This window comes from Eutrigla gurnardus (genome assembly GCF_963514095.1).
Source record: "Eutrigla gurnardus genome assembly, chromosome: 22".
In the NCBI taxonomy this organism is placed as follows: domain Eukaryota; kingdom Metazoa; phylum Chordata; class Actinopteri; order Perciformes; family Triglidae; genus Eutrigla; species Eutrigla gurnardus.
In genome coordinates this window covers 1,638,557-1,653,118 of record NC_139933.1, presented here as the reverse complement: position 1 = coordinate 1,653,118, position 14,562 = coordinate 1,638,557, and the positions used below count along the sequence as shown (strand labels likewise).

Genomic DNA, 14,562 nt, shown 5'->3' with positions numbered 1-14,562 from the left:
TAATATATAGAGCTGAACTTCAAATCCTTCATTACAACATCATTTTCCATCTGAAAACCCATTCAGATTGGAAAAATATGATCTTTTGATATGGTGGTTATATAAATGTAATTTATAGTGCTTTTAAATTGCTGCTCGGCCTCCCTATTAATATAAGTGCACACATCTCTTTGTGTGCAGAGAAGCCAGAGCGGCGGTTCGACCACAGTGGAAATGCAGTTTTTCAAAAGGCTGAAAGCCAACGAATATGGAATGAAGGGGTTTTTTGGTCAACATGTTGTCAATTTTGGGAAATCATAACATCTACCTGATGAATAAACTCTTGACTTTTGGACTTGAGACAGAAACAAACAGAGAAGACAGAAGGCTTCATCGCTCACTTTGAGTTTGTTTGAGAATGTGAAGAGAGAGTGGAAGATGTTTCTGTAAGTTAGTATAATATGTTTGTAATGTCAACAATATGACTGAAGCTTTCTGTACAGGCTTATTTATATGAGTTGGATTGTGATATTAAAGACAATTATGTTAAAATCTCAGGCCTAAGATGGGTCAGATTTAATAAATCTTTATATTCAGTTTACTGTCACAGAGAAGTAAAGAACCAAGGATATTCACCATAAGGAGCTGGAATCAGATCATTTAGACTGTTTTCTTCAAGTAAACACTTAAACCAAATGAACGGTTTGTTTGAAACCCACCCAGGAAGGTGCCGGTGAATCCCAGAGCCAGGAAGCTGCAGACCACCAGCACCGTGCCCAGAACCATGAGAGCGACTCCAGCATAGAAAACCTCCATCCTCTCCATCACCTCCCACCGGGCCTGGGCCTTCATCGCCACCGTCACACTGCACACAAACACACAAACACACACATCACAACAACCTTCATTTAACCGGTGCATTACTGTTAGCACAACCTTGAGTTAAAGGTTGAAGATTTCATTGTAGCGTTCAAACTATACTTCTTTTCCCCCTCTTGTCAATAAAACATTACTAAAGCAGTGAAAACATATTCTTTTCTTCACAAAGTTCTCTTCATTTTCTGGATCTCAAACGGGGAGGAGAAGCGACCGACATCCTTCAAGCAAAAATACAATATTAGAAAAGCAAAATATATAACGTTTAAGTTCACGATGCCAATAACGCGTAGGTTTAATCAATATACGACATTCGGAGCATTGCTACGATTCAGTTTGATTCAGGATTGCTAGGACACAGATGTGAACATGGAGACGGCTGAGCTGATGGCTAGCAGCTAACAGTGCTAACAGCACTACCAGTGTTAACCTGGTGGGGGAATCAGAGGGCAGTTAAACCAAAGTGAAGAGGAATGGTACCAAAGATGCGGTCCACACTCCCGTTGAGATATTTCGGTCTGGACTGAGGCTCCGTGTTCACATAGCGTCGCCATGACGACCTGACTGTCACATCATGACATCATTGCTTGGAAACTCATCCACCAGCAGCGAAATCAACGAGGACTGTTTAATGATGTTAGAGTCACATTTTCATCTGGTTCTATGAGGATTACCGAGAGATTCTCACTCATTCAGTGACTTACTTATTCGGTACACGTTTGTTTGATGCCGAACATCTAAATCTGAGCTACCGAACAAACAGGAAGTAAGTCCGAACGCATTAAACTAACCCACCAGTACGAAAAAGCATCAATCATTGCAGCCATTTTCATTTTTTATGTCCGTCTCTTCCACTTCCACAATATCTTCTAATGCATCCACTGAAAGGGTGTGTGAGGAGTTCAGAGGAAAAGAGAGTCCTTGTTAGCGAGAGTGCTTTTAACTTTGTCTGACGTCACGCTCGAATGTAGCTCCACGACGGCGACGAATGACTCAAAGGTCGTTCAAATGTGCAAAAGCGGTCTTCAAGTAAAAAACCTTTTTAATTTTGCACTCTTCTATGTTATGTTTCGATGTAGAATTTCTGAAAGGGTCGGCCAAAAGTGCTCGCTCTGTTATTTTTTGTATTGCCTCTATATAAAAGATCATATAATTGATTTCAACTCTTGAGATAATAGATTATCATTTCAGAAGGTAAGTCTGAATAATAAATTGAATAAAAGCTGGAGATTAGATATACTGAAGCCCTTTACAGAAAGTTAATATTTGGTGTTTTGTTCCCTTCATACTTCTGGCTGATAATTAACATCCTTCACATTTGGATAAAAGTGCAGATTTCAGGCCAATAACACCTGCTGGCATACAGGCGGATGCAGTTGTGTGTGTGAATGAGTGTGTTTGTATTAACATACGCTGTGCTGTGTGAATGCGGCTCCCAAATCAAAACCAGTTTGGGGTTAATAAGAGAAAAACTGGGTTACGGGGTCTCTGCTCGAGGTCTTACGGTGTTCTCCCTTTGTGGAGGGGAAGCAGGAAGTGTAACGCGATGATGCTTATTGTTCGGGCCACGTCAGACACAAAGAGCCACCGCTGGGCTCGTGGTTAAGTAAGGCGGGCTGGCGAGGTCTACTGCTGGGATTGGGATTGGAAAAGAGATGGGAAAAGGGGGTCAAGGGGGGTGGAGGTGTTGGGAGGGGGGTTAGTAGGTGAGAGGGTCTGACCGCTGGATTCAATGTAATGACTGATCACTGATGTAGCACGCTCTGAAGCTTTCCCTAACTAGTAAATTGGTCATTTTACGTCACATGTTTTGTTCTTCGGGGCCCTGTGTGTGCAGGGATGATGGTTTCAGATAGACCCACAGATAGAATGCCGTTTTTGTACCTTTGGAAATATGAAATGGAGAATGTGAGGGTCACTTCACAGCAGAGCATAGAAGAGCAAGGCTGTCATTTCACATACTTGAGTCTTTCGATCGGATGTTGTGTATAGTTCTAGAAATTCTCATTAAACGTTGGATATGAAAGTTTTCCAAAACCATCGCTTTCATGTCACGATTGTCCGGACCAAAGTAATCGCAATGCATGACATGCTTAGATCTCTTAAAATGGCGGTAAATCTGGACTCACCCTTACAGGATTTTAAAATCCTAACCGATTTTAAATCTGGTTTCATCCCACACATAAGGAGAATCTCGAGAACTCGGTTAAATATCTGCCAACAGGACTAGCTTTGCAAGTCAACCAACTAAATAAGATGATCATGAATCATAAGGTCTCCCTGCATGAATACATTTTTTTTAGCGATATTTACGGTCCGGATAACGTAAATTCACTGGATCAACGTAATGCGAGTGTTTTTTTTTTAATTTAACTTGGTGACTTCCTCCCTATCCTCACCACAATACACCGTGTCCTTGTATCTCCAGTTCAACCCTGAAAAAAAGCTATATAGCACACAGTTCTATACATTTCTAGAAAACTACACTTTTACAGTTAGAATGCTTTATTCTTCTTCCTTCAATGATGTGTCATAAGGTTAACTATTGTGTGCCCCCACACACACACACACACACACACACACACACACACACACACACACACACACACACACACACACACACACACACACACACACACAGCATCACTGACATTCACCAACATAGCTTGACCTACTTTCTCCAACCACAGCCACACAATCACCTTCTTTTGTTGTTATTATATTATGAGAAACGGCTGAAATGTCCTTCCTGTTACACTTGACCTTCGACATGAGCTTTCCGTTCCCTCACGGTGGATTCTGCGGTTGCTATGTTCACTTATATTACCTGTATACAATTTAAATGGGTGTTATTTTTCTTTACCAGCCTAGACCTTGTTTATTTCTGCTGTAAAGTTTGGAATTTTAACATTCGCTTCGATGAGGATTGACTCGCCAGCCTCCTTTCTGGCCATTTGATGGACTGCTGGTTTCATTTTACACATTAAAAGGTTATTGCATCTAGATATGCTTTAACCTGATTACATTTACACCTGGTATATGTATCTCCAGGGTCCACATTGAGATCTGGTTGCTCTGTCTCAATGGGCTGATAGGAGGCTGCAGGAGGCTGCATTAGGCACATTAGACACTGCTGGAGAGGAAAGCTTTTTTTTCTTTTTAGATTTTAGTATTTACAGAGTCTACAGAGGGTTAGAATAAGTTTATTTTTATACAAGTCTTTTAAATGTTTAATCCTCCCCTCTCATTAGGCTTCCTGTTAAAAGCAAGAATTAAAATTAAAGACACGCAGATAATTAAAAATCCAAGTGATTAGAGCCCTTGGAGCTTTCCCTGAAGCTTTTTGTTATTATTGAACATAATCAGTGGAGAGCATCACGGTTGTGTGCTTAGCAGATAACAATAGACTCTCTTTACCCTCTGCATGTCTGTCAAACCGCAATCTAGAGGAGCTATAGAAAGAAGCAGCTGTCAGCCAGCTAATAAGCACACCAGTGAATTAATCAATGTGTAAGTGAGTCAATTAGGCAGCACAGTAACGAAGCTGGGAGGTAATTAGTCCGCTGATCAATCAGTCGGTCTGTTGGTTGGGATTGTACATGTGCTGTGTTGAGCAACACTTCAACTAAATGTCTCTCCGCTGTGACTTCTCTGACTGCATTAAACCAGCCAACAACTGGGAGGCTTTTATTGTGAAGGAGCTAGAGAAAATCAAATGCACTGTGTGGGCGTGGCTGTGGAGTTTCTTTAAACAGCATCCTTTATATTAATTACATTTTCTGCTGATTATGAAACCGTCTCAACTACCTCCGGTTGCCTTGACAACAACCCTGCTCACTTTTAAACAGTTTGTGGACAGAAAGACTTGGAGAAATAAAGAAACTGGACCTGCAGATCAGATCACAACTTGGTCTAAACTAAACCTGCAGACAACAAGTCATTTCCAGAACTGCACAGATGGGCTGCTTTGAGGCAACAGACCGGATTATGTAACAATTTGGTCCCCAACGGTTAAACCTGGGTCATTAAGGACATTGAAGCATCACCGAACAGAAAGACAGAAAGAAGGCAGCCTTCGTGATGAAGAAGATGCAGATAGAACTGAAGCTAAAGAGTGTTACAGGAGGAAACTGGGGATGAAAACGCCAGCAGAAGAACATCAGGGAGATGTGGAGTCAAATGAGTAGCATCACTTCAGGGCTTCATTTTATTTGGAAGAGGTAGAGGAGACTAAGGAGCTGTCCGAAGCATCGCCATGGGTTACAAGCACTTGGATGTCCGTCCACAAAGACAATAAGATGGACCAAAACACCGGGCCGCCTGCATTTTCTAAGGAGACTCAGATATTTCGACGTCTGCAGAACCATGCAGATGTTTTATTGAGTCCACCGTATAGGGAAGAATCATCCTCACATATACATTGGGACTACAGCATGGCCAACTCACCACATAGTGAGTCGTGAGTGATTTCGGTCACAGGCACAGTTTATCTGATGATTTAAGTTGAGTTTAATTCCAAGTTGTAGAAGAGCGACAAATGTGGGTCAAGGAGAATGAAGAGTAATGTAGAGGAAGCTTAAAAATATGTGGAGAATAAAAGGCACGACTGTGCAACCCAGCAGTTTATGAAGGTGAACGGCATCTTGCCCACATTGTCCTGTGGAAAAACCAATTGCACTTTGCCAACACTGAAAGTGGAGCAGTAGCTCAAGGCTCAGTGTGACGACTCGTCTTCATTGATGGTGTTATGCATCAGTCTATTCAGAAACACGTGTCGCTCTCTTTTCCTTTCCTCTTTCTTTTAGCATTCAATTTCACTTCCCCACCTGAGTACATTTTCCTAGCAATTACTGGAATTGCTTAGTAATTGCATTGCAAAAAAGTGCAACTGAAAGCATTTCAAATGCTAAATGCTGCTTTCACAAAAATGGAGCATTCGAGCCATTACTCTCCTCATTCACATCTTCTGTTCCGTGCACATCCGTGCACATCCGTGCACATCGAGTAAATACACTGCTGGACTACTACTATTTTTAGTTTCTCTTGTTGCACTGCGTGTTCATAAACATCCCGTCAGAAGCACAGGAGGGAAGAAAATGTTACGACGGATTATCGCTTCGAAGCAGCTTGTTTCAAAAGCGCTGTTGCCTGGCAACGGACATCAAAAACATCCTTTGAGAAAAGAAAGGAGCAATCTTCGAGGCACTGGGATACTGTCCACGTGTGGTTTTTACAGAGGCTCACCGTTTTGATCCACGGTGGGAGACGACTGGCTGCTGTACGATGGCGGCGTGGGGAGAAACTGGCACATACAGAACCGTAGGCACAGAATAGGATGGGAGGAAGGAAACAGAGTGGGAGGGAAGACATAAAGGACACAGAGGTGGACAGAAGGAGATGAGAGGAAGAAGCATCAGGTGAAGGGCAACTGAGAGAGAAAGAGGGTGAAAGAGAAAAAGAGTGAGTCCTGTCTGCTAGAACCTGGACCGAAAGGTTCCAGCATCGGCAAGAAACAAAATGTTGTTATTGAGTGAAAAGTTACATGAGACAAGTCTTCAGTCTAAGAAAACTTACTTCATATTTAAACTGAATGGAACTCCAGGCTACCAATGTTTGGGGGGGGGGGGTTCTAAAACAAATACCCCTGACATGTCGTGGACCTGTACTTGGACTAGGCAATCACAGCAGGGATTACAGGCTGTCATTGGGATGAAGAGAGCCAGGAGGGAGCAGGAAATTCTGGACTTGATGTGTGGATGCTCCTCAAAAATTCCTTCTAATACCATTTGAATTGATCACGTCTGACTGGACCCGAATGAAAAGGTCATGACCGAGCAGAGAAGCATGCACCTCACCTGTGACTGCGATACACGTTGAGCAGAACGATGACGAAGCCCAGGCAGTAGCAGGCCAGGTAGGGGCTACCGAAGAGCCTGGAGAGGGTCCTCGTACCGTGCTCCCATCTCGCCACCTGACCAACGACAGAAAGACAATCAGTATTGTGTACGCTGATTGGCCTGCAACCTTTAACTTTGGGGATTGCAAGGTTGTATCCACAACACTGATATATTACCTCCTACACAGTAACTATTGCAAATGCGTGTGTTATACTTGTAGCTCCTTTTTGGTCTCCACCAACTCCTTTGTGTGTATAACCCTTTAAAACACCAAAGTCATGCAATAACACAAACTAACTAACCGACCGAGGCAGCGGCAGACCAGAAGCTCCCAAGTTCTGAGTAGTAAAATCACTGTTTTTGTCAAAGGGGGTCCCGTGGCTTTGAAGGCTCTACACGAGTATATTCTTTTAGCCTAAAGCAGTCGCTGTGAATTTAAATTGGCTACTACTGCTGTTGTATTACACAACGATATCAATACAAACATCTCAATTTGCAAAATGACAAGTTATTTGGAACCCTTCCCTTGGAACTCATCGATCACCTTGCTGTGGCGAGACATTTTTCATATCGAACCCTCTATTTCAGTAACAGTACAACCCTCAGGTGAAACAGCACTCGTCATTTCCCCGTTCCTCGGCTTTAAGCAGGTCCGTTAAAATGATAGACCTCCCTTTATGGATCTCCAAAAGCAGGACCAGTCTGAGTGGACCGCTGTTGACTTCACGCTTAAAATAGAAACTTTTCAACTCCCCAATCGTTTATGCAACACAACAAGTGTTTGACCCCCCAAAAAGGTGAGGCCATCTGCTTGTAGCATAACTGCCTGAACGAGTTGTTGGTGCATTAACAGACATACTCCAAAGTACTGCCATTACTGACCACAATCGCGTGGGTGAGACTGTAAAACAGCATAAAAAAGGACACAAGTGTTACCAAGGCAACACTTTCTTCTATGTTCAGGGGAGGAGAGGTTTGATTCAAGGAAATGAAAATGAATGAAGGTGAGGAAAGAAGCTGTATGGAGAGGAAATAAAAGTGAATGGATGTCTTTAGTAACTGCAGAAATACACCCACTGGGTCTATGTTAACATTTCCAGATATGATTACTGAAAACTGAAGCAGGGCTTTACTTTTTACGTTTTAAGAGATAAGCCATAGGGTACATAGTGGTTGACCAAAGAACTACATCTTCAGTGTCATTTTCCATGTTCCTCTGCCCCCCACGGTTTTTCCATAGCAGTCACCCGCAGCCCGCTTATCTTCCTATTTCCTCTCCATCTCCACGCCAAGAGAAGAAGACTGCTGTGTAATTACAGCCCAGACAATTTAAGCCCTTCTGTGACTCACAGTGAGGTGGCGTTCAAACGTTAATTGCATTAAAGTCTGCTCTGTGAGGTACCCAGCGAGTCAGAGAGAGGCAGAATGCTAACGGTTGGAGGTGGTAAGGAATAAGCCGGGATCCGGAGCCACCGGTGAGCCCTGATGTTATTGATCTTGAAACTAAAAAACTAAAAAGGAGAAGGATGCGATTCAGATTTTTGATTCAACAAATAGTTCATAGCTTCAAGACTATATTTCTAGTACATAGAAGGTCATTGAGTCCATATACCATACCATAACATACAGTCTTTAACTCAAATGGGCTGTAAACTCGAAGTAGGCCCACATGTGCAAACACAGTGTTTATCAACGACACGTGCCTCTTTTGCAACAGCCTTATTTCGACGGACGCGTGTGGTTGATTAAAAAGATCAATTTATTTCTTTGTGGGAAACATGAAAAGGACCCTTCACCGACCACATTAGCGGACCACTTATGCCACCACTGAAGTAGCGACTGTGACCCATGATTGATGAACACCGGGAGAGTGAGTACACTAAAAATACACAGGTTCTCTGCAGTCGGACTACTGATGCTGTTATCAAATCATCAATGGAGCTGTGGAAATAACAGAAGGCAGAGTGGAAGAGCGGGAGGGACAACGGGGGAGTGGCGCCAGCTTGGCAGAAGCTCTCCAAGAGAAATTCAATCAAGGCTTAGATAACAGGCTCCTTCTTTGTAACCATCAGCCCACTTAGATCTTAGATGCAGACCCCTTAATGGGCTCCGATGTGGGACATTAGGAAGGCATCTGAGGTGAAGGGCCATCTAAACTTAAAAAAGTGAAAATAAAGCTCCTTCAACACACCCTTATCCACACGCCAAGACCCCCCCAACAGAACCGATGTACGACTTACGTAATGCAATGTGTACTTCGGAGCACCACGCATTTATTGAGCTGTCAGCCCTTCCTGTGTATACGTCTCCAGGTTGGACTCAGCCGAATCAACCGTTGGCGGTCGATGCATTCTATCAATGTAAAGCTGTGTTTGATGGAGGACAACGTGCACACAGGCACATTAATGCGAGGGTGTGTGCTGTCCCGGAGAAACGAGGAGAAAGAGAACAAGAACATAGATGGATCACATGCACATCAGCGACACCCTGATTAAATTGTCTACAATTCAGGAAATCGCTGATTGAATATTTAAATAAGTGAGGGGAGTTTATGGACATTTGGTCAACAGGGAGCAGATGCTCGATCAGCAAAAGCAAAACAATTAAAATCCGCACGAAACAAAAACAAAATCAGGGGACAGGACAGTTTGATTTTGTTGCCATGTGTTGCTTTGGGAAAGGCAATGTTGTCTGGCAATCGGTTGGTTCACGTCTTTGTCCCGGACTGAAACTTAACAAATATGGGATGGATAACGGTGAAAGAAGAATGTCAGAAGAGAGAACAAGCCACAGTCAAGCTTTGACCTTTCCAAAAGGGGCTCCGTCTGGAAATGAAGCCACCTTTGCACCTTGGATTTCTCAGATGTGAGCTTCATGAACCTAAAGGCACACGTCTCTGGCCCTTTGCCACACTCAGGTTCGTCACATTAACCGATGGCAAGAAGAGCTTACTCGGATAAGGAACTATATTGTTCTCCCATGAACAAACATTTGATTCTGCCTTTAAAATGTTAGCTAAAGGCTCATGAGATTATGATCCATGTTGTGACTGCATCGATTCCTCCAGGCAGAGGCAGAAGGTTCAACCTATTATATCACCCTCATTATGTCTTACAATGACTCAGCTGAAATACGTTCAGGCTGCAAAAATGTAAAAAAAGGAATACATATAGATGTCGTGATTATCGACCCAAATGCTTTTACCTGTAGGGGATTTAAACTGAACTGGATAAAATAGAGATAAAAGGATGATTGAAATGGTGAAAAACATGAGGGTTAAAAATGTCTCAGACTGTAGCTGGTTTGTTATGGACACATGACGATGTTTATTGGCCTTCAGGTATAGAAGGCTCATTGATACGGATCTTTTACAGATCTGTGGCCGGCATCGTGGTTGGCGATACAGACATCTTTAGATTTGGTAAAGCCTTGAAGGGTTTGACAAAGACTTACCCAACATGATGGTTTATCTTCAGTCTGTAACATTACACTGCCAGAACAAGAGTATGGGCTGCTATCATTCCAGACATCTAAAGTGTAAACTAAAACTAAAATTAAAAAAAAGAGCAACAATTGCATTTGAATTTACAGCAAAATAAAATGCCAGCAAATCAGAAATAAGGAAGGCATGATTTTGAAATATAGGATACATAATAGGAAAAGCAATTAAAGCCTCTTTATATTTTATAGACCTGCTTCAAATAAAGTCCTGATTATTTCTACAGCTCAGGTAAATACTGAAGTCATTATTTGAGAATTTGTGTTTTTTTTTACAGGCAGTAAGCCAACATCAACCAGGGACACACTTTTGTTTTTAGGTTTCTCTGGTTGCTCAACAACATGTTGATCAAGGAAGAAATTTCCCCCCCAAAACTAATTGTTCTTCCAACAACAAATTCCACTTCTAAAGTATGAATGTGTTTATCTAGCAACTGATTTTCACCGATACCCATTGTGAAGAAAAGTTATCTTGCCATAGTTTCCGACGCTCCCAGTTATGACTCACGCACAGAGACGCGTGGGAACATCTGAGGTCAGATCGCCCTTCGATCAGTGTAATTGAGTCGAATGCATTTAAACATGAAATGTTTGAAGAATGAAATGAAACAGAATCTCTCGTGCATATTTACCTGAAAGTCTTTAACCTCGCTGAACCCAATTCATTTGTACAATAAAGAAATTAACTAATAAGATCAGCTGATATCTTTCTGTTATCTTCAGTATCACAGTTGTCTAAGGTCATTAAAGAGAAGATGGTCATTTTCAGGTTCATACTTCTTATTTGGCTTTCTGCTACGATACGTTTCCATGCCTTAAAGTAAATAAAATATAACATACTGTCTCTTTAAGGACCCCTTCCCGAAAAAGAGCACGCCCATCTTATTAGTCAGTGTTTCCGAGTCTTGTGCATCTTCTCTATCCGGTATTATCCGATGTCATTGCAGCATCAGTCATGCAGTCTGGGAACCATCATTGTATGCAGATTTTAAACAAATGCAGATGCTGCTCTTTTTTTTTTTTAAACTTAAATTAATTAATAGTGTTAATAGTGTACATCACGTTACAAGAGAAAAAACCAGCTGCTGACGTGCACAGCATGAGCTGACGAGTATCTTGTTCCCATAGATGTAGGTCACTGGGTAGCAGGGATCTGATGACTGAGGCCAACTCCATATGCATGCTGAAGGTCGGGTGGCGTTTAATATGCCGTCTGCTTATCGGCTGGGTCGGCATCACCCACATGTATATACGGGCGGCTGGATAACGCATCATGCACCGGGCGCCGTTTGCTCGTTTAGCTGAGGCTGACCTCTGCAACGCCGGCGGGGAGATGAAAAAAGAAAAAGGTAACCAGGATCATGTGATTGAGTTTTCCTCAGAGTAGACGTATTATTGATTAGGGTGCCTCTGCTCCACTTGTTACCCACACATACATCACTCTCTGAACCCAGAGTTTTCATTCTAATCTCGACTACAATATAAAGTGTCTACAGGGCCACGTGGTTGCCATGGATACCACCGACTTTCACAGCTGGCAAAAATGCAGTTCCCAGCCGAGACCAACCAGCTACTTTAAGTCTGGTTGGAAGGTCTCTACTTCTTTTTCCCTATTGTGTATGATGACAATCTTGGAATAGAACTGTTGCTGATCTAATCTCTTAATCTTAATCTTAATATTAGGGTTTTTAAAATATCATCTCCCTTGTGAAATTGATAGAGCCTTGATAGAGCTCGACATCAGTCCAATTAGAGTTTATTCTGTCCAGTCGGCAGCATGATTACATGACGGCTGGATGACACACACCTTGATATAATCATTATCCTAAATATAACTGAACAGCCACCAACTTTGTGTTTCCATAACTCGTGCGTCAGAACCATTAAAATATTCCAGATCTGAACGTTTGATTGTGGAATCTCTCACTGCTGCAAACTACCATAATGTAAACTGGAGACTTCATCATTACATCACACATCTCGCTGCATGTGCATGCATCTGCATCCTGCATGGCGAGGCTGAAGGTGAGCCTCCAGGATGCTTTTCTGCACTTTGATGCCCGAGAGTCAGTGTCACCTTTCTGAATAAAGTTCTGCAACTAACAGTGGATAACTTTGGATTGGTTGAATGCCGTGGTCACATGTCATGGATGCACCTCTATGTATGCATATGACGGTTGAAATACAGTATTTCTGGAAACAGAGAGAAACATCCAATGACCAACTCATGACTTTCTCTTCCATGTTTCTCTAACCCAAACCCAAAAAAACCTTACTGCAGGTTCACGCTGGTCTCAAACACACTTTTCCAACCAGTCATTCCCTCTGGTTTATCTGAACACGACGTGATTCCAGCTGCGATGATGTAAAATAGAAAAGAACAGGCCGACCACTCGCCTTCCAGCAGCTCAGTGTCAGCATCTATCATCTATCTATCTCACGAGACACGATCTCATTTATGTCGGAGCAGATCTCACTTTGGAATAGTTTCATAGACGTTTTTTATCAGAGACTGAAACTGCAACTGTTGCTGCCCAGAGAGAAGAATGTAATCTGAATGATGCATCATCTCTAATCTTCCTCCCCATAACCTGAGCATTTAGATTTACTTCCTTTTAAAAGACATTTGAAAAGAAAATCTCCCTCTCCTCCTCCGGTTTTCATGGGATCAGAGATGTTTATATCTTTATTTCCTAAAACAGGAAAAACGCAGGTTTTCATTTAGTTAGGAATATAAGTTTCATATTCCAGACTGATTCATTTGTTTTGTATATATTATTATTATTTTCTATTTTACTACTAACTGGTGTTGCATTTGTGTGTTTCATTTTATGTATTTATGTTTTAATTATGTATTTTTGTTGATTACTTTTTAATTACTTTTTTCATTCAAAATTGATTCACATTACCTGATGTTAGTTTGGTTTTATGGGTTGTGTCAAAGTAATAAAGTTGGGGGGAAAAGACATTTGAAAAGCGATTTTTTTAAATTATTTTTTGCAGTATGGACCCGATCTTTGTCTGAATTAAAAATCAAGCGAGGCTGTAATGTTCCAGAACAGTTAACAGACAGTTCAGCATGTACAAACTAAGAATGGGAGGTCCTCGGTGTAATCCTTTCTGCACACAGGCAGAGGATTATGTAAGCGGCGGAAAGTTCATTTTGCTATTATTGAGATGAAGATGAGATAAAAAGAAAAAAAAAATGCAGATTTAAGCCCCGATAGAATCATCACAAGGTTGTCATCCAGAACGGACTCATTAACTCCAGTAACAAACTGAAGGTTTATGAATCTGCCTTCACAAGACCAGAGTGGTGGAACTACAGAGGAACATTGTGTGTACATATTAGAAACCACATATGTTTTACTAATTGCCCCCTTACATATCCTACAACACTGTGTTCCTTATTGAACTAATAATAATGTGTAGTGCAGCCTTTAGGCAGGGCAACTTTATTTGCATAGCACATTTCATACACAAGGCAGACTCAGTGCTTCACACTGTGCTTTATTGTCATGTATAACAGGACTTTGTAATGATGGATGGAAACAATGCTAAGCCATCATAATTGTTGACAGATTCATATTTTAATTCTATTCTATCACAATTTCTCACCACAATTAAACAAACAGGAACATTCATATTTGCTTAATAAAGGTTGTATTCTTGTTATGGTGTATTTTTGGACATATTTACATTTTTGTAAAAAAAGTTTGGGATCAAATAATTTTGTGGACCCTGCGGACCCTCTAGGGGTCCCGGACCCCCCTGTTGAAGATCTCTGCTTTAAGGAACATAAACTGTTTATTTCTCCTTTTTCTTTCATTTGTTTTTTTTTTTCAACAAAATAAACTGAAATGCCTCAGAGTTTAATTGTGTCATCTATGGATCTAAATCATTTGTATGAAGGATGTAGACTGTGGAGCTGGAGTGTCATGAATAGATAAGGAGATAGAGACTCACACTGGTCCATTCTGTGGATTTTGAGAGAAAAATGAAGTGAAATAATGAATGAGGAACAAGTATGCTCATTCACAGCTCAGTCATGTTTGTGTATGGCTGCTGCTCTCCTTCACTCAGAGAGACTTGCAATGAGGACATTTGTTGGGAGAAAGAAACCACAACATCATCGGCAAAGAAGTACATTCACTGGCGATGATGGGTCACTTTCAAGGACTCTTCAAGGCTGAAGAGTTACAGTCTGCTACTCGAGTAGACACCCACTATACCGGATACGTAGGCAAAGAGAAAGGACAAACGAGATCGAGACAAAAACAGGACCACAATGTGACTCTCGAACCCTCCAACC

At 41.7% G+C, this 14,562-nt stretch overlaps 1 protein-coding gene across 1 annotated transcript in view; it reads right to left on the bottom strand.

Moving 5' to 3' along the window:
- The window catches only part of pemt (phosphatidylethanolamine N-methyltransferase), a 34,632-nt gene that overhangs the window by 13,684 nt on the left and 6,386 nt on the right, over positions 1 to 14,562 (bottom strand). Inside the window, exons 3-4 of the mRNA XM_084040441.1 lie at positions 6,711 to 6,826; positions 699 to 844 (exon numbers count right to left, since the gene is read on the bottom strand). Coding sequence (XP_083896567.1) covers positions 699 to 844; positions 6,711 to 6,826 — 262 coding nt within the window. The remainder of the gene's footprint in view (positions 1 to 698; positions 845 to 6,710; positions 6,827 to 14,562) is intronic.